The sequence below is a fragment of the Coturnix japonica genome, chromosome 6, assembly GCF_054131305.1.
Source record: "Coturnix japonica strain WE chromosome 6, WE-NBRP24, whole genome shotgun sequence".
NCBI classification, from domain to species: Eukaryota; Metazoa; Chordata; class Aves; order Galliformes; family Phasianidae; genus Coturnix; species Coturnix japonica.
The window spans coordinates 28,668,788-28,693,486 of NC_140668.1; the positions used below are offsets into that span (position 1 = coordinate 28,668,788).

The following is a 24,699-nucleotide window of genomic DNA, read 5'->3' on the forward strand; positions in this document are numbered from 1 at the left end:
TGCACCAAACGTGGAACAAAGCTAGTTGACTTAGAAGTATACAGACAACATTTAAACCACAATCCCAGCTATGCAGTTACTTTAGATGTGAAAAGGCAACCTAAAGTAAGTACACAAACTCAGCCCTTTTTCTATCAATATGGTTAGACATCTCAACACAACACTTTGCAATAAAGACCTTCTTATTGAAAACAGTTGCCAAACAATGACATCTGCTGATACTGCAGCCTGTTATACATTACTCAAAGCCCCCATTCTCTCTCATATTCATATCCCATAGTTGCCTGCAGAATCACTTCAGGGCATTTGAGATACTGTAAAAGCTCTGGGTTAGTAACTGGTTCTGAATAGTCTATATTTTCATTCAGAATGCATCCAGGTGATGCTGTGCTTAATGCAAACTTAAGCTGTCAAATTAAAAAAAAAAAAAAAAAAGGAAGCAATTGTGCTTCTGTTTTAAGTGTGAACCCTGGCATAATTTATTCATAATACAACAATAAGCTGTCAGCTACCTTGACAACTGAAAATGAAGAGTACTGCACTCCTTGAATATTCCCAGAAATTTCTGTATTACAAAAAGAATAGAGAGAAAAGACAACACATTGAAATCCACAGCCAGACTTCACATGTAAGGAAACTTCATTCAGATGCCACTGCATTAGGATCTGTAAAGCCCTTAAGTCATAACAGCCCATCAGAAAAAAAAGAAAGAAAAAGAAGCAATCTCAGCATATCTAAAAATGTTCATCTGTCCTTTTGAAGCAGTAATTCAAGTATTTAAGCTCAGAAGAAGAAAAAAATTGACAGAAAATACAAGGAAAAAAGCATGTTAGTGGAAGAGGAGCTGCCTTAATTGGGTAGTTACGAGTATTTGATGGGATTATAAAAAGGCAAAACTGTCAGAATGCAATTCTTCTGCTGGCCACTGGCCAAAGCAGCATAGACTTTAGAGGAGATAAAAAGTAACCATCGTTGGTACAGCCTCTACCACAGAAGAAAATTCCAAAACAATTCTTTGCTTTTCACTTTTATTTGTGCAAGAGGTAATTATCACTCGTTTATAGTTTCCCACTTAATTTTTTCAACTTTCAAGTTTCTGTTTCCAAAAGGGAACATGCCCCAGTGAAAAGCCACTGATAGCCAGGGGCACCTGCACACATTTCCACTGCAGATAAGCAAATACTTTAACTGCACCAGGAGGATTTATCCCTGTTCAATGCACTATTATCCTGCAAAGACTAACTTTACCTATCTGTACCAGAAGCTGCATCAGATTAGGTACACCAATAACTTATCTGCAGTTAGAGCAAGTGTCCACTGCAGAAAAGCTCCAGAATGATTAAAAGTAATGGGTCAGCAGAAGCTCCCTGCTGCAAGACTTTTATTCATCGTCATCCACCAAAGTGCTTCTCTTCTCCACATGAGCCACAACTTTCCCCTTCTCCCAATTTTTACTTGCTATTTTTAAAGGCTAACCATCCTGCTGACCTAAAAAAGCCTGCTGTAGCAAGTAGAAACTCACCAGAAAGGGAAGGTAGAATGAAGATCCTAATCCATGTTCAGTGCCACTGAGATGTGACTTTCTTACCATCCACACAGCAGAAAGAGGGCACTTCCACTTACTTAGAAAGAAGAGTCATGGAAGACCTTTACATATGCTGTCTCTGACAAGTAAGGAAGCTCTTTCTTTTTCCCTACAGCTAACAAATTTACTTATAAGTATTTAGTGATTACAGTTTCTACAACAAAAAAGCACAAAGGAATACAGGAGAAAAATGAAGGTGTATATTTGCACATCAGGGACCAGAGCTGTATTCCACTCAGCCTTTAAAAGACTACCACTAGTTTGCTAATTCCCATATATTACATATACATGTTTTACTCATAGCAGATATTACATACCATACAGACAGGTAACTCATAGTTACTACATCTTTTTTCTATCTCAAAGAAGAATTACTCAAATTAAGAAAGAGGCTTCAAAACAATATTTTGATAGCATCTACCATTTGTTACAATCCATGTAAAATGAATTAAAATCCATATACAGCAATGTACTTACAGAACTAACATGCTCACACTAGCACTCCTCTATTCATTCCAAATCCTACTATGAACGTGACCTCCCCAGGCAACTTGGGAAAAACACGTGACAGCAGAGGAAGCAGTAGTTACTTAAAAGCATTTCTGTGAGCTTCTAAGTAGAAGAAAGACACAGCATTCCTGAATTACTCTTGGTACTCTTTGACTACCCTGAGAATGGTAGGAATCAGGTCATTTTGCTGTATACACCTCAGAGATACCACTTCCATTGTCAGACTAATATATCTACATGACACCTGTTATCTTTGCATTTTATTCCCTTTTCAGTTACCAATACAATTGACTTGAATTATCAGTTACCACCTGTAACAAGCTGGAAAACAACAGTAAAAGCAGAGCAGCAAAAACCTATGCTGCAACAAGTGAGGTTATGCTCAAACACAACAGCTGGGGCACAGAAACAAAGGAAAGAAGCTGTCACAGGAAAGCAGGGATCTCCAGCAAGATCCCCTCACCTCCACTGCCAACCCTTAAATGAGGTCTGCGAAGGGGTGCATCCTGGCTCCACCTCTTCCAGACATTCAAGTATACTGCATGCACCTGAGCTCCCCTGGGCTGGCCCTGACTTCCTACCATGTGCTCCATCACTGCTTCAGGCCACGGCTTAGCATTTCCATTATACCAGTAAACTGGTATTTCCAAACACAACAGTTCTGCTAACGAACAGTATGCAAAGTAACGGTTTATTATCAATAGCTGAAGAATTCTCCTTTTATCTCAGTGTAAGTTAGCATACCTTGGTGCTCCAGCACCATGAGAAGGATTGTCTTTCTTGAGATTTGGTATCCATTAAAAACATAGTTATTTTCATATAGCATATTACAGTGTGAATAATAGTTTAGCACAATATATTTTCTTGGTTGACCAAGAACCAGAACACCATTCGTTTTTCACACAGCTCTTCTGTGCTCAAATAACGCAGCCTGGCCTATCAAAAAACAGTTACTCTTATTGAACAGGGAATATGACATATAAAAAAAAGTATCTCTGGAATAACTTTCTCCTCTTTAACTCACATTTCAGCACATTCAACTCAGCATAACTGCAGTGTGCGAAACCATTTGGTACCTTTAGTCTTCCTATTATACCTGCATCATGTAATAATTCAAACATAAGGGAAGTTACAGAGAATATCTATGAAAAACAGGCCTCAGGAAGATTTTCTAAGTTATCCTCCCACAATTTTGTGGAATCTATTACTCCAACAATTCACCTGTTTCTATTGTATGCTGTTGGATTCGTAATATTCCACATATCTCTTACATATAACTACAATAATTAACTAATCAGTTTTTCATTGCTGTGAGCAAGTTCAGCCAAGAGTCAAATTCCATTAAACAAGCTAGTGAGGATTCAAATGTCAACAGACAATATGGATATTGTCAGCCTCTTTAGTTGCTAAACAGTTAATCTAAAATGAGGAACTAGACTGAAACTACTATCAAGTAGCTCTTGATGACCAAATGTAATGATCATGGGTTGTATTACCATGCAAATTACATAACTGCACACATTTTCTGTATCATGTGAAGGGGTTAAAAGTGGTTAGAGTTCTTATAGTTCATTTTTACTCTCCTGAAATATTAAATAAAGGCTGAAAAATACATATTTTGAACCTTTCCAAGCATTAGTAAGAGTAATTAGTATGTAGTAAGAATATGTATAACTTTTATATACAAATAATTTTTATTCAAATTATTTCCCCTTTTAACTCATATTTATACTTTATAAATAATGGCAAGATTTAATGAGACAGTTGCTATGATAAAGAAGGTCTCATTATCAAAATATAACAAATCTGTTATGATGGAAAGAGAGATTCAGAAATCTGGTCTCACTAAGGGACACAAGCCTGAATGAGTTTGCCTAAATGATTCTTCCCTGAAACCAAAATGTTCTGTAAGAAATCAGCTGATGTTGGACATTCTACACCCTGTCCAGATATTTCTGAAGAATCAAGTTTATGCACTCACAATACACACAATTTAAGAGTATACGCTTTTTCTTCCTTGAAGAGCATGGTAACTAATAAACCTACTGTAAATACTATAAAAAAAAATAAAAAGTAAATATATAATGATAACTAAAAAGCAGTGCTTTAAAATAAAACTAAAAAGTCACGAGAACAAAACCAGGGAATTTTTATAACTAACAAATTCACATAGCTTATAAGTGAACAATAATGGCAACAAAAAACTGTCAACACACTTGCTGCTAATTCTTAAATCATCCCCGTCTTGAATTCTAAATTGCTTTCCTGAATATAACAACGCAACAAATAAATATATAAATGTGGATGTTTTGCTTGCTCTGTTTCTATATTTCTTACAGTTTGGGTCTATTGAGACCTTCTATTTTACTTGCTAGAATTACATGTGAAGACATAACATTTTATAAATTACAAAAATTGACTAAAACACACTTAATAAAAAGTAAATTGTACTGATTAAAAGTCCTATTTGCAGGATAAGAACTAGGCTCACAGAATAAATGAATTGAATTAATGTTTCTCATCTAGAGATCACTGATATTAAGTGAAATCAAGTGCTCACTTGTCTCTATCTTAAAGAGAAGTGAGGGTAATGGCACTTACAGAAGAGTCTAGAAATGATAAATTACATCTTACTGTATGAAGTCAAAGGTTAAACTTATTATTGCTCACCACAGGCCAACCTTAACCCTAGGATTAATGCCATAAACAAAACAGAAAATTCAGTTTGCACACATTATGCACTGGGATAATGTCTCTGAAGAATTACAAAAGTGAAACGATGCCCCCTACTGCTTCCAGAAAATGTTTCTATATAAATAGGGTCTTTTGGTTCAAAGGGAAATTATCATGTAAAACCAATGAACATGTATTTTCAAACTAACCAGTGCTTATTAGCATGACATATGCCAAGGACAATTTATTCCTTCTGTGGCTTTTAATTAAAATATATGAAGGGCTTTGTCTGGTAGAGGAAACTTTGAAACAGAGTGAATTATAAAACCTACATTTCTCCAAAGTTATACGTTTGGGTAAAGAAACTGTGAAGATTTTCATCATTTGTGCTTTTATTTTTCTTGATGTAATTCTGAATACATTGAATTCCAAGTAATAAATTTAATATAGTAATGATGTTTCTAAAATAGCGAAGCTGACAGGATTGATTTTGCTGTCATCTAACAAATTGACACAATTAATTAACAGCTAACACAGATCACACGGTGCTTTGAGGTGTGGAAGACCACAGTTCAATTCCCAACTCAGTTGTACAGTTCTGGTATCACAGCAACTATTGTAATGAGTTTCTTGGTGGACAGGGAAAGCAACAGGGTTACTGTCGGACAAGCTTTTCAGGGAAAGAGTTCAAATACTGAAGAACTATTAACAAAGTCTCTTTTTGCTTTCTGCTTTTAAGCAACAGTAGACCTAATTATATCAATACTGCTAACTCCCAAATTACATCAGTGTAATCCACAACTTCTTACAGGTATTTGGACATAACTTTTCTGTTTTGAAATTCGACATATGAACAGACATTAGGCACATTATTGCCTTCAGTAATCTGATCTTTAGCATCATTGAGAATTGAGAATTAAGACAAAATTCAAAATCACTATTACCTATATATGTTCAAGGCTCGCAGAGTGAAAAGGCTACAGTTCAAGTGTTTATAGTAGAAAAACAAGCAGCATCTAAATCAGTAAGCATTAATCTCTTTCCAATCCTCACCTAATATAAATCACTACAGATTAACTGGGCACAGAAGTAGGCATACGTTTAAATAAATATAGTGTTCTAAGTCATAGGAGGTGGTTTTAAACTACTTATCAGTAGACAATGGCCAGGTGGGGAATTTTGATAACGATATTTCATTTCTATTACAAAATTGCATTTAACAGCACTCACATACAGCTCAAATGCAGTCAAAGATAGTCCTAACTTCTTGATCTAATAGAGATGAATAGATAGGATCTAATAGAGATGATGGGACTGGCAGGACACCACTATGCAGAGGTCCATAACATGATTGACATAAGTCTCAAAAATGTCATCTGTCATATAACACAACCACCAAGTTCTTTCTCCTGGATTTTGATCCTGAAGTCCTTATCAGAATACAAAACTTAGAGCTGTCTTTTATAACTTCTGGTGGAACAAGCTGAAATGGCATCATACCTTCATGAAAATGTTGTTTTATTTTCCACCGTTGTGAAAGCAAGCACAAGGAGGCATCCCATTGCTCTAAATATGATTTCTAAATGTTAGAGGGCTAAAGCAATTTCCTGATGTCTGTGTCTAGAAAAAGCCTTTCACTGATATTTAATTAAACTATCTTTGCTCTAAGACATCCATCCAATAAAATACACTGCAAGGAAATGTAAATGCATCTCTGTTTTTATGTGAGGAACAACAGGTCAGTTAGATAATTATGCCACTACGGTGCAAGGTTACCATGTCCTGTCGGTCAAATTTAACTGAAATCTGTGACAATATTCTAACTTACAACAGCTAATGATTAATCCCACTTACATTAATATGATTACATTGGACAGTATTCCCACAGAAAGTCTGCAAGCCTGATTCTTGACTGCGTCATTTTCAGAAAGATCTTTCAAAAGACAATTATCAGCTACAGTGTAAATATATCAGCAAAATCTTTAAGATGTGTATACAATTGTTTTCTAAGATGTCATTCCATACAGAGAAAAGTACAGGAAGTCTTTTCCTGCCATCTTTCTATACAATACAGCTTAAAACGCACAATATATTCTATGGGGGAAAATATTCATCTTTAACTGAAGAAAAAAAATGTTGTTCTGTACAAGAAAATGTCAGTCAAATATTGGCATCCTCTACTACAATCTCTACATTCAAATAAAATTAAAAATTGAGATCAGTTTCTGGAACACACTGCTGAAGAAACCAGTGCCCATGCAAACGTCTGACCAGCAGAAACAACTTCATTCACTGGAATGCTCTACCATACCATAGCCAGACAAGCACACACTTTCATGCTGGTATAGACGTCCCTGAAACCACCTGGGAGCTCCTATCTTGAAAGAGGGTTTAAATTTCTGTAGTGACACTAAGAGCAAGATATTCATTGATTAAAATTAATTTGTTGTTGTTATTAAAACCAAAAAAATAGTCTCCTAGGCTGCAAAAGTAGTGAAGCCAAAGTGGTGCTCAGGATCCTAAGCATAGCTTAGGATCTTATAACTAAGACAACTACTGTAAAGAACAAGACTATTGCTGTCATTTTGCCACTGCACAAACTTTGCTCATTACCAATTTTTCGCCTCAAAGTGGCAACTGAGCAAGGCACATTTGCAGCATATCAGCTGAAGCCGAGCTGTGTGTTCCTCAGACACCTCTATGATGGTGATATTCAAATCCCGCTTGTTGTTTCCACAAGTATTTCAGTAGTGTTCAATACCCTCTCACATTAAATATTATACGCTTAGATTATCACTTGTGTTGTCAGTCATTCAAGTGAAACTCCAGGATTTAAATACACAGCAAACACACAGCGTGGAGTGTTTAAATTAAGTCATAATAACACAGCTAAATATTTACATTAAAGAAAAAAAAAACGAATTGTTTCTTGGAACATTTCCCAGGCTAAATGATGGTCTTTGCCAATACACCTGCAGCTCTTTGCAACTAATTAAGAAACCTGAGCTAACACACTCAAAAAGCTTAAAAAAAACCCAAACCATTGCAAACTCCACTGCATAAAGAGAGAATGAATTATTACCAACATTCAGCAACTGACACGTGTAATCGCAATACTTTTCTTTTTCTTCCTTTTTGAAAGATTCAAATGCTTACAATTTTAAAGAGCTTGGAACAAAGAAAGGTAATTAATCTAAAATTAAGGGACAGATACAAAATCAGTAATAGAAACTGACAGTTGCAGAATCTATACCTTGGATAATTCTCCAACAGTTTTCCTCTGGAAACCAAAGAAATAAAACAAAAGCTTTGATCAATGTGTTCATTAAGAACTCTGCATTGCAGTCAGCTCTACGAAAAGGAAACTTTCTGAATCACAGGGTTCTAGTTTATCTTGAACATTAAAATGTCACACACTGTATAAGCTTAGTACGTTGGAACACAGTCTTAAGGAACCTTACTCACTTGCAATGATCTCCCTGAGAGACGTTTCACACCACTGTATGAAAATCACCTCAGAATACAGATTATAGAGAATTATACAGATCACAATAAATTCTGCAGTAAGTGCAAGTTTTATAACATATGCGTGGCAAAATACCCCATCTATATAAGGAGCACCAAACATTACCCACTTTACTTAGAAACCAGTACATTTTCAGCTACCCTCGGGTGCTCCAAAAACTAGTGCTGACGTGAGAGAAAGAAAAAAAAGCATCTTATTTCAGCCTTTTCGTTATATTTTGTACCTCAAAGTTGTTTGTCGTTTTATTTTTACTGTAAAGTTTCTTGCTTACAATTTCATTTTTGGTTAACAGAGGCTGCAACGCAGCAATGGCTGCAGTGACCACGTTCAAACAGCCGATGGCACCAACTACCTCCTGAAATTGCCCAGCAACCGAGTGTGTGTATCAGAGTGTAATTTAACATGGGAAAGCAAATAGAGCTTAATTACAAATAAGGGGAATCTTTTCAGAAAAATGAAATATACCTTAAGGAAAATCAATCACCTTTCTCAAACATAACATCGACATTAGAACCATATCCTGTTTCAGAGTGCATGAGTGTGTGTAAACGCTGTATGCACAGGTGTAACTCACCCCATTTAACCAAGCAACAGTTACATTGCACTTCAGGATATAACACTGTAAATTCAGAGAGCAAGAAGTACACAGCTGTGCGATTTGGTGTGACCTTCCGATGGGCACTGACTGCAACATGTCAGATAGTTAACAAGTTTCAAAATAGATAAACGTCTTTATCAAAATACCTTGTATTTACCCTCTCCTGCTGTAATGTTGTGTATTAAAGGAAGAAAATAGGGACGTTTAGGTTTAAAAGGAATTCGCTTTCCCTCTGGAGGATGCATTTAATGAACAGCTGTGAAAAACCACCAGCACAGCAACACCAGAGGGATGGATGCAAGCCAGGGGGATCAAAGAGGGAGAACCTGGAGGGTGTTAGTTGTGGTCAGGGGAGGAAACGAGGAAGACCCAAAGGTGTTCAAGACCAGGTTGGACGGGGCCCTGGGCAACCTGATGTAGTAAAGGTGTATGTTTGGTGGCCCTGCCAGGCAGGGGGTTGGAACTACATGATCCTTGAGGTCCCTTCCAACCCGGATCATTTGTGATTCTGTGATATTCACTCATTGATACAGCAGTTGCTCCATACCGACAAGTGCAGCTATTCAAGAACCTGGTAGAGCCTCAGCGCTTCCCTAACTGCCGGGACGTTTCTCCCTTTACAACCTCAAGGGACACAACTTACTTTTCCTACACGTTTGGGGTTTGCTCTGAACGGAATCCACCGCGATGGCAGCACGACACCGCTGGGACCACTGAGCAGGGCTCACACAGCCGCTCTCCCTCGGGACTGTACCCATGAAGGCTGCACATGGCGCTGTTTGCTCCGTGCTTCAACACGCCACGTCCATAAGCAAAGAGAAAACTAAACAAGGCGTAGCCGCCTGGCTACATCCCGGCTGGGCTCCGAGCACCGCAACAAACCGCCCTCCACGTAGTGAATGCGGGGCGGGGCCTGACGGAACAACAGGAGCCGTCACCGCTCTCGGCAAAACATGGCGCCCGGGTTGTGGAGGGGGCACGGCCCAGTTCCGGGTGAGGCGGTGCCGCCGTCGCGGGCTGATGACGCACGTACCGAGCGAAGGGAGCCCGGGGATTCCCCGTGTTGTTGTCCTGCGGCCCGCCGGGATGAGAGGCCGGAGCGCGGCCCAGAGCGGCTGGCGTTGATGGCGGCTCGCGGGGCGGCCCGCGGCTCCGGGCCGGGCCTGGACGAATTCACCGTCCCGGCCGAGAAACGCCGCTTCCTGGAGGGCAGCCGGGGCCGCATTCAGGGCCTGTTCGAGGTGCGGCTGGCCGTCCTGGAGGCGCAGGGGGATTGGCGGCCCGCACTACCGCCGCCGGGACAGCCGCCGCCCGCAGCCAGGATCTGGGTGCAGCTGGAGGGCGGCGGGAAGGCCGTGCGGAACGCCAAGGTATGGAGGAGGAGGAGGAGGAGGAAGAAGAAGAGATGGGGGGGGCGAGGGGCCGCGGCTGAGCCCCACCGCCTGGCCGGGACCTGCCGGCATCGGTGTAGGAAGTGGTTGAACTCTGAGAGCAAAGGGCAGCGCTGCTGCGGGACGTGCCGGGGGCAAAGCGCAGCGTCCTCCAGTCCGACCTCCGGCACCGGGACGGTGCTCAGAACGACCAGAACGCAGCTCTCCCTTGTTCTGCAGCTCCAGAAGTCGCAGGGTCGGTTGGGTGTTGCCAGGTTTCGCGGTTGGTTTACACACGTCGCTGATTCCATGGCCTGTTGGCCGGGCTCTGAGTGACAGCTCAGCCGAGCTCTTATTTCCTCCAGGAAAAAGTCCGCCTTCACCTGCTGGTTTGCTGGAGCTTTCTTCCAAAACAAGAAGAATGTTATCAGTGCTGCCTGCACCCCTGGTGATGGCACTGGCTGCTGTGAGGGTACTTGTATAGAGTTAGTTACACCCCTTGTACAGCTGGCACAACGGGGGCATTGGTAGGAGCTGTGTGCTCGTGGGGGACCTGTCAGCTGTGTGTGTACGTATCGTGTGCTGAGTGCAGCAGTGTGAGAACCATATTGCCTACATGTAGCTCTGAAGCCTGAAGTTCTGATAGCTGGGCTTAACACACATGTACACAATGTGTTTTATGACTTAATTCACTTCACATTCCACTTTAAAGAACTTGATTCCTTTCCTGTGCCATGTATCGGTTGTAGGGAAGATACTATGAAAGTTAAGGTTGTTGTATTAACTGACTCTGGATCTCAGCCAGTTTGATTCTCTGTTGGGCTCAGAGATTCTGGAAGCTGTTACAGGTGACATAAGGGATATTTCTCCTCTCGGGCAGCTGCAGCACAACTTCCTGTTTTGTTGGTTTGGTTTTTTTCCAGAAAAAGCCTAGAAAACAATTTTCAATTCTGTCATTGCTTTTTTCCTGACAATATAGAGATTGCTTCTTACTCCACATACTTAAAAGGGTATGTCTTTATTAAAAGGAGATTCTTTCCTCACATTTAAAGCATTCTTCAACCTTATCTGGATGGCTTGTTCACTAGAAAGTATTAATTATCACACATCTTTTTGTTCTTTTGAAAACATTCTATTACAGCATTTTCTGTTTGAATTCATTGATCATTTGCAGTATTCATTCTGCAGTGCTGTTCTGTTCTCTACTCTTGACGTGTTTTTTAAGCGTGTTCTTTGGCAGCAGCAGTCATGTGATGGGTAAGGCACAAACATTTTTCTGTTGATTTTACTGCAGAAGCAGTTTGTACTGGTAAGGTCTTGAAGTGTCCTGCCCTGGTGCTTACACCAGTATGACTCAGAGATGATAAAAAGTGGCCTTGCATTCTTCATTACCTTGTAATGGTTTTCAGTTTCATTTAAAAGGGAATTTCAGTTTCCAAGGCTTAAGGGAAGACAGTCAAATTTGATATACTGGAGATTCTGCAACTATCGTGACTGCAGCTTAGAAAGTGGTTTCAGTACATTATAGAGTTTGAAGTACAGTAGACTTAGGAATAATTATGCTGCCTGACCAAAACAAAGTATTGTGCTTTGGCAGCTTCTAAACTCAGTGATAAGTAAAGGGCAAAGAACATACAATAAATAGATAAAAATATAAATACCTTTGCAGTTACTTTTTGGGAGTTCTTCAGAAGCAGCCTTTGAATCCACTGTTAGGAATCTAACACAGGGTGCTTCTGATAAAGTGTGTGTTCTCTGGCCAAAAATGGGGATAAAAAAATAAATCTTTCCGACTTGTTAAAAGTGAACACTAAAACTAAAGGCAGTGGGGAAGATCAAGATTTATTTTAGATGATTTAGCCTAGTAAAATAAGAGACAGTAATTGAAAACTGTGTCTGTTTAGCTGTGTTTTTAAGTGAGTAGCATAAATACCTTTTTGAAACCCAGAGGAGTGAGTTACTCTGTAACTACTGGAAGTTGAGTTTGGTCCAAATATCATAATTTTAACTGCCCATCCTTTCTCAAATTTAAGACACAAATGGGAGTGCCTTTACTTGTTTGAGCTCGAATGCTTTCAGATATTAAGAATTCTGAGAATCCAGGATGTTAAGGTATTTTTATCAGTGATAAAGTAAACATATGGTGTATTTGGAACCACAGCTTAAATACTCAGTTACTATCAGTTTCAAGTGAACTTAGTTATAAACAATGGAATATAAAAAAATAAAAGATAGCTTTCTATGAGATCTATTTAAAAATCACCTCAAATACATGTTTTGTATTTGCATTTACTGGGAGTATTTACTTTCTCAGATTTACTGTGCAAACCTGGCTTTATTTTTATTTTGCTTGGACAGGCTGGAGAGTTGGCAGAGAGGATCCAGATGAAGTTTAACAAGAGCAAGTGTAGAGTCTTGCATGCAGGGAGAATTAACTACATGTAGCAGTGCAGGTTGGGGGATGACCTGATGGAGAGGAGCTCTGCAGAGAAGGACCTGGGGGTCCTCGTGGACAACAGGTGTCTCCTGGAGATCAGTGTCTGTAAATATCTAAGATGCAGGAGGCAAAGGGACAAGGCCAGACCCTTTTCAGCAGTGTGTGGTGGTTGGACAAGGGGAAATGTCCACAAACTGAAGCACAGGAAGTTCCACACAAATGTGCATAAGAACTTCTTCACAGTAAAGCTGACAGAGCACAGAGAGGTTGTAGAGTCTACTCAGGGGATGTTCAAGACCCACCTGGACGCCTACCTGTGCAAGCTGCTGTAGGGAGCCTGCTTAGGTAGGGGGTTGGACTAGGTGATCCCTTCCAGCCCCTGCAGTTCTGTAGTTCTAGTGTATTGGTCCATTACTGATTTTAAATGTCAACTTTTCACAAGATTCACTTCTCTGTCTTTTTCTCCTTCTAGGAGTACATTAAGGGTCTCTGTGAACCTGAACTAGAAGAAAAAGAATATTACCCAAAGGACATGCACTGCATTTTTGTTGGTGCGCAGAATGTGTTTCTCAACAGTCTCATTCAGGATACCTGCGCTGACATAACTGTGCTGGAAATAGGATTGCTTAGTATTAAAGGGGGTGCAGAAGCAGTTGTTATGGCTCAGAGTCAAGTTCAGCAGTTTGTGAAGCTTTTTGAGAATAATGAAAGTTTGTCAAGTGAATATGAATCAGATATTAAAAAGCAATTTAGGCAATTTGTGGAAGCACATGCAGATAAATATACAATGGATTTATTGATTTTGCCTAGCTCACTAAAAAGGGAACTCCTAACTCTGATGCAAACTGAATGTTGTGAGTCAGGGGATGATATAATAGATCTTACAGGGTCCCAAAGCCTAGCAGAGTTCTTACAGGACAAAACCTCCAAAGTCACTGTTACAAGCAGAGATGGAAAAACAAGGAACGAGGAGGAGAGAAACAATGCCGGGACTCCTGTATCTGAGCTTACAAAGCAAATGGACAACGTGTTTTCTGATGCTTCTGAAACAACTTTTGTTCCCATAAATATTGTGCCTCCATTAGAGGCAATGACATCTAAAGAAAGACAATCTTGTAAAAGACGATTTTCTGATGCTGAGGAACGTCTCCCTAAAAAGCAATTCTCTTTGGAAAATGACCAGGAAGTGAAGGCTATCTCACGCAATGATCCTTCCGAGAGGGATGCAGTTATTGATCTGATTTCAGATAGCTGTGGTGACTTAGATGATCCCAGTTACTGTATAAAAGAAGGCGATGATATCAGTGAGGAAATAGAATATAAAATTCTTGTAAACTTTTTCAGAACGATGGGATATTCACAAAGTATTGTGGAAAAAGTTATTGGTATTCTAGGACAGTCTGTGGAGCCCTTAACGCTGCTGGAAGAAATTGAAAAAGAAAACTTAAAATTTCAAAAAGAACAGGAGTGGTCATCTAAAACACCTGGAACTACAAATCTACGTTTAGGAAGTAATGCAAATAGTTCGCATAGACTAGAAGATGAGGACATTTTTTGCAAGAAAAATCCACTTAAAACCAGTCATACTTCAAATGAGACAAGAACAGAACGTCACAAAACCAGAGATGTGCCAAGTACTCTAGTTGATGCAGAAGATAAAATGCGTGTATCGGTATGCAAACCTGTCTCTCCTGGTAGAAGTTCAGGTATATGCTGTAAACAAAGAGATATTTATTGTCCTGGTAAGAATCATAGTTCAACATCAAGTGATACAGAAACTGATGGTTTTGTACCTCTCAGCCCTACGCAGGCTGGAGCTCCGAAAGAGATCGATTTTGTAGCCAGAGGGAGTTCAGATGTGCGGCGTAACTCGGCGAAGAGTAAAACTGCAGCCCAGCAAAAATCTGCAAGGCCCTCACATGTGCAGAATAGTCATCCTATTCCAGAGGAGCGCTTGGGACACTGCAGCTCTTATCAGGCGAGATCTCCCAACCAACACACTCCTCAAACATCAAATTTTGAAAATCCCACCCCAGCCCATGTATTGGCTTCAGAGATGCATTCTACAAATCCCGATAGAGAGATGGGTGGATCATACAGACGTCACATTGATCCTTCCATTACTGGTGTCCAAAGATTTCTGGAATCTCTCAAAAAGCCGTACAGACTGGAGTTGAAAAATGAACCTGGGAAACCATATCTAAAACATATCATTATTGATGGAAGCAACGTTGCGATTTCGTAAGTATTGCTCTTACCAACAGAGTCTCTATTAAAAGTTCAGTGAACTTTGAAGTGAAGTCGGGATGATGAGGTTGCTGTATTACACAGAAAAATTTTGGTAGCTGGCTTTTTAGTGATCAGCGTGTGTTGGGCTGAGCTTGTCAGATACTAGTAATAGCTACATTGATAAGTTAGGGTAAGGCTTAAGAATGAAAAGTGCAATTGACAACCACTTTGATTTCAAACACATAGCAGTTCTGATGGTTTTCATTCTCCATTTAGTAACAGCGATCGTGTTTATGATAGCCTTAACTTACCATTCACAAGATTTTATCTGATTCCTCATATGACATTTACAGCAGTGTACAAATCTAATTATAATAAAGTGGTTATGACTTACTGTATCGTAAAAACCATTAACGTAGTATTTACCTTTACATAAAAAAAAATGAGTACGTGGTTTAAAGTTAATTATGTAGAAGCGTGGTGTTTTGTGTAGAAGCATTTGGTTTTAGAACAGCCAAATAGATCTAAAAACAGTGAATAATCTGCTTAGTTTTCCAGTGCTAGGTAGCGTTGATGTACTGTTGCCAAACAGGGTCCTGTTGTGTCTATCTTCTGCTGCCCAGCCAAATTGGGGGTGGGGGTTGTAGGGGGGGAAAGGTTGTGTGTTGTTGTTGGTTTTTTTGGTGGTTTTTTGTTGTTTTTTTAATGTAGGTGCTTCTGCAGCTTCTTTCTGGCTAAATAAAGACTTGGGCTTTTTTTTTTCTGTGTTAGAAACTGGAGAATTGTTTTCAATTTTGCTTTGTATTGTTTTCAGTTTTGTTTCTCAGTATCTTGAGGTTATGGACACCCACTTCCATTCCTGTGTGTTTGTGCACCTAAGTGTCATGCTTTTGTTTTTTCAAGGGAGGCATGAATGTGTGCTCGAACAAAGGCTGAATGGGTTTCAAGGTCACTACTTCACTGTGACTTAATTCTGGAAGACTACAAGAATCTGAGGAATGTTTCTCTTGTCAAATGCAACCAAGCAAAAGCTACACATTGATGCATTAACCTTAACTGTAGTTTCGGAGGATATCCAGCTTAAAGTGGCGGTGGGACAATGGCTGCTGTTTAGATTTAACCTTATGAGGCTTATGAGGTCTTCTGTGACAGTTACAGTTCTTAATCTGCTCTTGATATCAGGGACAGTTATTTCAAGCATAGATATTTTTCTCCAGAATCTGTTAATAAAGTGTTTGGGGTTTTTTTTTTGCCTTTTATAGTTGAGATGTTGCTTATTCAGTTTTCTGCCCTTCTGTATAACAAGGTTCTCTTCAAACTGAATCCAAAAATTTTAATAGATTTATGTTTTGATGCATTTAGAAATTTGAAAGAAGATCCTTGAATGCCGCCAAAGGCTGCATTTCACTGTAAAATACTTGCATGGCAGCGTTTGCAAGAGCTCACTGTTCAGATTTCCCCATTGATTAGGCTAAAATTACATTCAAAACTAACAAGGTGTATGAGCAGGCTTGTATTATACTATTACTATTCAAGAACAGTTTAAAATATGAATACCATTTAATCACTTACTGTTCTGATAATCGTTGTGTAGTCAGTTAACATCTAACTCAAAACGTTGAATCAGAACAGCATAGTAAGAAATGCTTGTTATGTTCATGATACCAATTGTAATGGGTTATTGTAATCAGCCTCCATGTCTTTTGTCTGTGTCTACCCTGTATTCTGAGAAAATGTGAGGGGAAAAGTTTCAGGACTGAAACAAGGTTTAGCCTCATGTAAGCTCCTGACTGGTTTTTGGTAGGGATTTATCTAGGGGTAGCTTCTATTCCATCTTCTGTGTTTTATTTAAGGTTCAGTTCCTGAAGTCTACTTAGATAGTAAAGGAGGACTTCCTCCCAGTTGTTAAATAGATCTGTAGGCAGGATCATTGGATAATACAGACTTGGGGGGTTTTCTCAAGGATATCAACTCCAAACTGTTTCATTCATAGTAGGCAATTGTTGATTTTAAGGGAAGTCACTTAACTGAGTTGTAAAAAAATGAAATAATAAAAAAAGTAATGAGCATCTGCTTACTAAAGGACTGCCACTAGACTACAGTGTTTTGAAAATCTGTCTTCAAAGACATTTCAGTGTTGTTCAAAAGGGAAAGAAGGCTCTAACATCTCAGATTATCGTTGAATTTATCAGTTAATCTTGGGGAGTTAAACTGTTGGGATTGTATTTGGCTAAGTAGCATGCTGATTGTCTTAATGTGTAATCAGTAGCTTTCTGAAACTATTTTGGTTAGCCTCCTTCTAACGGTAAATGTACTTCTAATTACCCAGGTATTGTACTGAGCTGGGTTAAATTGCAGGTGATATTTTTGTTCTGCTGAAGGCATTTTTCCCATTCATAATACTTTCCATCTGTACTACTCCTCTAGCTTTTCTTTTGCTGAGGCTGTAGGTTTATTTTCCTTCTTCAGTTTTGTTTGCATTAATAGTAGTAAAACTGTTGTGAATTTAATCTCACCTTTTTCTTCCCGTTCCTCCTCCCCAAGTCATGGTTTAAGGAAGTTCTTCTCCTGTCGAGGAATTGCAATTGCTGTTGACTACTTTTGGAAACGTGGCCACAGAAATATTACCGTGTTTGTTCCACAGTGGAGAACAAGGCGTGATCCTTCCATTACAGGTGTGGCAAATAGTTTCCTAATGTTTTCTTAAATTAAATTGTAAATAATTATTTGGGTACTCTATGAAAAGGGAGAACAAATACTTCATAAAACAAAGGAAAGAACAGTCTGGCTGCTAAGCACAAGTAATTTGTTTTCAATATACATTGTGAGATTCTCTGAAATTCTGTATGGACTTGCTGATAAGCCATAGATGGAGGCCTTTTTCTTTTTTCTTTTTTGCATGTTTGTTTAATTTCTGTTTCCAGCCTTCTCCCCTTTGCTTACGTGTTAATAACTCTTCAGCTGTCAGTATGCTGTTTCTGTAAATTAATAGGTACAAAAATAACCCATCTTCTCTGCTATTTATATCTCTCTTTCTCTTTGTGTGTGTGTGTGTGTATATCTTAATTGTCAAGTCCATGCGTAGCTTGGAGGAAAGGTTTTGTTTTTATTGAACAGTTGTTTCATCTTTTAACAGAGCAGGATTTCTTAACACAGCTGGAAGATGTTGGAATATTGTCTTTAACCCCTTCTAGGATGGTGTTGGGAGCAAGGATTGCTTCTCATGACGACAGGTATGGAATATGCTTAGTTGTAAAATGTTTTTAACACCTGTGAAGTCTTAATCCTTTATTATCAGTATTTATATCTAGTTGTTCAGCGTGTCCTGACAGACCGCTATGCATCCAGCTTTAGACTGAATTTCACATATAATACTGCAACTGTAACATGAAATAAATCTCTGATGTTCTACATACTGCTTGCTGTGTTGAATTAATTTTGGACTATTTTCTTGGCAACTCTAGCCGAAATTTAAGAAGTGAATTTGCTTCAGTTGTCATTATTTGCACTGAGGGGAAAAGTTGAATGCTTTACTAAGTTTTTTTATGCTTTCCTGATCATTGATTTACCCCTAAATCATCTTGTAAGTCTGAGAAGCGCCAGCATGAATTAGCTTTTTATCAGGTACTATTTTGTTCTTTTTTATTTTATTTTTTCCCCTCTTAATGTCATTGTGGCACATAGACACAGTTGTGTACTTGTACCTGTGTATTTGTAACAGTGTTTGAGTTGCTAAATTTCTTAGTTAATTTGAGAACCCAAATTCTACTTCAAAATGTGGGCATCGTTTTGCAATGGACAGCACAGTACTAAGCTTTGGGTGGGTGGAGTGGAGTGCACTGGTGTTTTCATTGGTATTACCAAATCTTCCTAGTCTTGCTACACAGTAAGAATATGGTAGTAAAGGTTTTTTTTCCCCGTGCAGCTTATCTAATTCTGCTTGGACAAGTCATTTCTAGCTTTGTCAGACAGCTGGTGCAGTTTTGTACTAATAAGTCATACTTCTTCTGACTGTGGAATTGTCAAGTTCTTTGCATCACGGGCCATGTCTGTTTTGTTGCATTGTACAGTCATGTACCTGGCTGCAAAATCTGATGCACAAAATATAAACAAAGTGCTCTGTAGTTTTATATCCTTGTTAAAATGTTGCAACTCCAGTCTCTTTAGTAGTAATGTAGAAAAAAAAGTGTAAAATCATTTTATGTTACATAGAAGAGTTCAAGTTGGAGTAGTTTACACACTAATATTTTACATACAGACAGCTTTTATATATAATGTTATGTAGGTGCAGTAATTTTAGGATTACTATGGAAGTGAGTGTTACATTAACATATTTGCCATTTGAAATTTATTATTTTCCATCTCAAAAAAAGAAAAAGTACCAACCATTGTGTCTTTGCTGAAGTCACCTCTGTGCGGTGCTTCAACTAGCAAAAAGCTTATTTTCCAGTAGGTAAATATCATGGAACTTTCTAAATTGGTGTCCTAAGCTGTTCAACAACCATGTGGTAGCCGCAGACTTTGTTAGCAGTTGTAGACAAAGCAAAAAGTAACGTGCATAACTCTGTATTGCAGAACACAGACATTGATATTAAGCAGAAAGGTACATCTAAATATATCTGAAAAGGTTTGGGTTAGAGCTGCTAACAAATATTGCACTTTCTAAAAAAACAAGCTACTTGCCTCTACACATATTTCAGGATCTATTAATTCTGTGTGTTTCGGGAGTTTTGCACTTTCATGTTGGTATTTTTGTCTTCCAGCAGGGAAAAAAGCCTCCCATTAAAATAATGTGCTGTAAATAAATGAATGCTGCCTAAAACAGTATCACTTTTCAAGTTAATGGGTCATAAATCAAGTGATTTTTTTATTATTATTTTTCTTGTAAGGAAATTCCCTTTGGATGGTAAGGATATTTAGTTTTCTTGCTCTTTGAACAATTCTCAGCAAAGAAGACCATTATAACTGTCTTTGAAATGAATGTTACAGATTTTTATTACATCTTGCTGATAAAACTGGAGGTGTTATTGTGACTAACGATAACTTCAGAGAATTTGTGACAGAATCATTTGCCTGGAGAGAAATTATTCAGAAAAGGTAATGACTTGGATTTCTATAAACCCTTATAGGATGTCTGTCCTTGAAGTTGCAGGCACTCTAATTAAAAAAAAGTTTTAAGAACTTACGATTCCACATGAAGGTAACCTATGATACAATTCTTCTAGAGCACAAGAAGCTACTATTAGTTTCACCCCTTTGATTTGTGACCTTATAATTGTGTGTTGAGTAGCCTGATACCCGTGTTATTCACGGATCCTCTAATGCATGTCTGTTAATTACTCCTGTAAGTAGAAGCCCTTTATGGCAGCCAAGCTGTGTCCCTTCTGGAGTCTCAGTGTAACATCCTGTTAAGAGTACACATTTAGCAAACCATTCTCACAGTCTTTTTTGTGTGTCAGACAGTTCATTTCTTCAAAGAGATATAGTGGCTGAAGCAGACACAGAGTCGCCGTTAAAGTTTCAGAATCACTCACTCTGCACTTCAGTACAGCAAATAGGCATAGCTAAGCAAAATAATGAATGATTATCTCTGCAGCTGTTTCCCTACAGTTGTTGAGCATCCTGTGGGTTTAGATGAGTTCACTTAGCTGTCAAGTATCCCTGTTTCAATCTCTGGATTCTCTATGGATCCTAGTTTCTCCATTCAACCATTTTCTTCCTTTTTTTTCCCCCCTCTCATTTTTTTTTCCTTTCAGTTAAATCAGGTCCTCTTAATAAGAAAGAATTTTTCTGTTCAGCTTTGACCTGAATTTTACCTTCTTATAAATCCCTCAATCTTTGTGACATCCTCTGAGCAAACACTTGCTGCAGTGATTGGGTTCTGTATGCATTTACTGAAATATTGAAAACTGACTTGGGTTCTTGCCTAATCACATGGGTATTTTCACTGTCTCTTAAGTGAGTTCTACAAAAGTCAGGTTCTGTTCTCATACAGTACTTCAATATGAATACTTAACGCCATTCTTAGTCTGTGGGTTTGTTTTTTTTTTAAGACCATGTTAACTGTACCAAATCTCCTCAGACAAATTTTAGTTGAATGAGTTTTCCTGAATGCAGATTTTTCCACCAGCCCAAAATGATTGGGGGGGGGGGAAAGCTTTTGTTTCAACCATGAGCATCTGACAATGTTTGTTAGTTGTGTGGCTTTCTGATAACATAAGCACTAATTGCTTTGTGTTTGAAGATCCTTACAAAGAAGGGCAGTTTGAACAACCAGAAAATCTGTAATCATCTGGAAAATTCCATGCTGGTCCCTTAAGAAAGGAAAAAAACTGCACCTGTGTATGTCACCTGACAGACACTGTAAAAGGAAAGGAAAAAAACCAACCACCTCAGTGTTTTGCAGTGCAAATAAGAGCAGTGTACACACTCTCCCTTAAAGTTACTTTGACAGTGAATGCTGGCTGCAATTAAAATGGGTATTCACTAGTTAAGCTCCATTAAGTCCTGATGCTGTATGGTTTGCTATAGGCCTGTACTCCTGTTTTATGGAGATGAAGGGTGGGAAGGGGAGAATACATTGTTAGTAAAGAATAATGGAAGAACTCTCTTGCAGGTTGCTCCAGTACACTTTTGCTGGGGATATTTTTATGGTTCCTGATGATCCCTTGGGAAGAAATGGACCTAGATTAGATGACTTCCTTCAGAGTGAAGGCGGTTCTAGGTATAAGCTCTGTTTTCGCTTCTGTTTGAGACAGTTATGATTTCAGATGGGAAATGAACTGTTTGTGGTTTACTTTAACTTTTCTGTAGAGCAATATAATAAGGGTAGAGTAAAATCAGACAAGAATGCTAGCAGGTAAACATGGGCATTTTTTTCCTATTACTGCATTCTGTTTAGAAAGTGCTGATGACATCTGCATCAACATCTCTCAGAACTGAAATAAGACAAGTACCTCAAATAACTTCCTCTGAGGTTTCACTGTGGTAGTTTTCATACAGTGGTGGTCCAAACTGTGTGTCATGATTGCACAAACCTTACTGGTAGCTGAGGTATGCCTGGTGTCCTTCCAGAACACAGCGGTGATATCTAAAATACACTTGCTCATTATTAATACTTGAGCAATAGTTACCACAGAAGAAACACTGAATTCATATCCTTTGTCACAGGAGAGGCGTTTCTTTTCACACGTGGTCCTGGTACTGTGAATAACATCATTTTGAAGAGGTGTTGCTATTTAAATGCATTTGTACTTGATTTACAATGTTAAATATTAATAAGCTTATGTTGTTATTATTATTGTACTCTTTAAAAATGCATGTATTTCAGATGGATGAATTTGCTCTGCGTTATGTGCCAAGACTTGAAAACGTATTTGTTCTTTTAAACAAGAATTTGGCTTCCCTTTCCTTTCATTCACCAGCCTAACAATTATAATTGGATTCATGTATAACTTCTAAAATAGAGCTCCATAATTTTAATACAGTTTCCCTTGGTAGCAGGAGAACAAACTGTAATGTGACTTTTAGTTCAAGTTTCTGCTTTATGTGGTGGCATGTGAAGTGGAACTGGCTCTAAACTGAAAGCAGTTTTGAATGGCATCAACTTCTTAAATATTCTGAAATGAAATCTCAATAATTAAGATGGAATATTAAGACCCTAAAATTGCTGAAAAACTTCATTGCCTCGTTAAAGACACAAGGCCATGTTTTTTTCATTTTGCAATCTAAAATGTGGACACAAGTAGATGAAGAATGATCTTGTGGAGCGGCTGAAGTGTCTGGTCTGTCCACATTTCCACATTCTGGATCAGTATATTTGTGTTCAACACATCTTTTAATCCATTTAGACCAGTGACATTTCTGTGGATATTTCCAGTAAACGAGCTTTGACTGTTGCTATAATCTGCCAGGTAGGAGTCATAGTGCTCACGGCGTGTTGGAACAAGGCCTAGGTAATGTTGGCCAATACTGTTAGTCATGTCAGATCCAAGCTGAAAAATGTCTTATCTACAGTTTTGATTCACTTTGGAATCAAGTGATTTGTGTTTTTTCAGTCAGTAAGTGAGCAATCAATTAAGTATAGGAGCTGTAGGCTTCTTTCTTTTCTGTGGCTGTACATAGACAGTGTTTGCTCTATCTCAATTTAATCAAAACTTTCATTTTATTCCATAGAGGATTTCTGTCAGCACAAAAAGCTTTACAGAGCAGAGAGCACTATTCTTCTGAGTCACCTTTCTTCATGCACGTTCCCAATCCAACCAGCAGCAGTCAACAGCCTAAAAATCGAGCACATGGTGATCGTTCAGCAGCGTGGCTTCCAATGGATACAGATATGAAGGCTTGTCTGTCAATTCCACCACAAAGATCTGCCTCAGAAACAGTACAGCTGAGAGAAGCCCTGATAAAAATATTTCCTGATTATGAGCAAAGACAGAAGATTGATAAAATATTAGTTGATCATCCATTCATGAGAGATCTTAATGCACTGTCTGCCATGGTGCTTGACTGAATATTATATGGGGTTTTTATATCAAAACTGATCAGATTAAATGTCAGTATGAGAAAGAATGTTGCTCGGTCATGTTACTTTGTGAATATTCAGAACCTAATTTTATTTGTATAAACAAACATATTTTTATGTATGTCCCGTTGCTAATAGATGCCAGTTTTTGGTAAATTAAAAACTGCTGCTACTACAGATTTGTGTTAATATTTTCTATGAAAAATCTTCCACTTGATTTTAATTGCTTATTAAAGCAGTAATGGTTCTAAAGAACTGATGTCACTTTAGATAACATATCAGTACATTCTAGAAAACAAAAGCACTTATGTGCCTCTAGTACCTGCTTCACTGAAAAGCTTCTAGATGCTTCCTGATGAAAATCAGACAGACACTTTACTATTTTCTGATACAGAGACTGCTGTATAATGTGTATGTGCTTTCCTTAGGCTTCGTCGTATACTTTGGAAGTAATATATACTCCTAATGGTCTGTGAACAACTGATGACCACTGTGTGGTAGCTGTGTTGGAGTCTGGTGTACTATTGCAGTACTGTCACAAGATGGCATTATGCATCTGTTGGTTTCTAGTGATCAAGAGCCAAGATTTCTGACCTCTATTCAGATGTGCTAGTTCTTACATAAAGAGTAAATGAAAAACGGACAACAGTAAGTGTTGCTATGGATAAAACCAAATATCGTTTGAATAACTTCTGGGTACTCAACAGACTTGCAGGTGATATTACAGGTGAGCAGTAAGCTCTGTGTGCTTGGCCAAGATGAAGGCCATACAGTGCACAAACAAAAAAAGCTTTTTGCTCTTTCATCCAGGTTGTGAGATACTTTTAACTGCTCTCACAATGTAAGATTCTAGCAAGAAAGCATGAAATCACAAATCTCTCATCAGTAGAAGATGCTTTTAGTGCTTTAGAAGTTCTGTGATGCCTGTGTTGCTTTTAGAATGCTAATTATATTAACCCTTAGTATGCCTTTAGCATAATTTAAGTACCTGTGCTGTTTTGTTTGTCTTTACCTTGTTGGTTTTAACTAAGAATCCTGCAGTAGCCTATAAACAGAACACAATGCTGTTTACTTAGAAATTACACGCTGTCTCGTGCAAAACTAATTCTGCATTTATATCTGTTCTACTACCTGAAATCTGTTCTGGGATCTGGCCCAAAAGTAAGGCAGCAGGGAAATTGAAAGTAGGTTCCAGAAACTGGCAAGTAGGACCATGTTGGAACAGGAGCAAAGTGAAGATTACGATG

The 24,699-nt window shown here is 38.6% G+C and overlaps 1 protein-coding gene and 1 long non-coding RNA gene across 11 annotated transcripts in view; one reads left to right on the forward strand and one right to left on the reverse strand.

Annotated features, from left to right (window-relative positions):
* Window positions 1-9,861, reverse strand: part of LOC107319239 (uncharacterized) — a 191,401-nt gene extending 181,540 nt beyond the window's left edge. For 2 of the 5 annotated variants that reach the window (XR_001557698.3, XR_001557696.3), the window contains exon 1: window positions 9,536-9,861. This is a non-coding gene — a long non-coding RNA (uncharacterized LOC107319239). The remainder of the gene's footprint in view (window positions 1-9,535) is intronic. The other 3 variants (XR_014947503.1, XR_014947504.1, XR_001557697.3) reach the window with 2 other exon arrangements.
* Window positions 9,862-9,904: 43 nt separating this feature from the next.
* Window positions 9,905-23,629, forward strand: N4BP1 (NEDD4 binding protein 1). Of its 6 annotated transcripts, XR_014947497.1 has the most exons (8): window positions 9,905-10,262; window positions 13,172-14,405; window positions 14,500-14,940; window positions 17,473-17,603; window positions 18,065-18,161; window positions 19,918-20,025; window positions 21,545-21,652; window positions 23,104-23,629. XR_014947497.1 is itself a non-coding variant. In XM_085551041.1 (7 exons), the coding sequence occupies exons 1-7, from the start codon at window positions 10,684-10,686 to the stop codon at window positions 23,438-23,440; spliced, it is 2,601 nt and encodes an 866-aa protein (XP_085407167.1). In that variant the 5' UTR covers window positions 9,905-10,683; the 3' UTR covers window positions 23,441-23,629. The 6 variants fall into 6 exon arrangements, 5 of the variants coding, with proteins under 5 accessions (XP_085407167.1, XP_015729395.2, XP_085407165.1 ...); XM_085551041.1 differs by having other exon boundaries at window positions 9,905-10,734; window positions 13,172-14,940; XM_015873909.2 differs by having other exon boundaries at window positions 13,172-14,940.
* The last annotated feature ends 1,070 nt before the right edge of the window (window positions 23,630-24,699 follow it).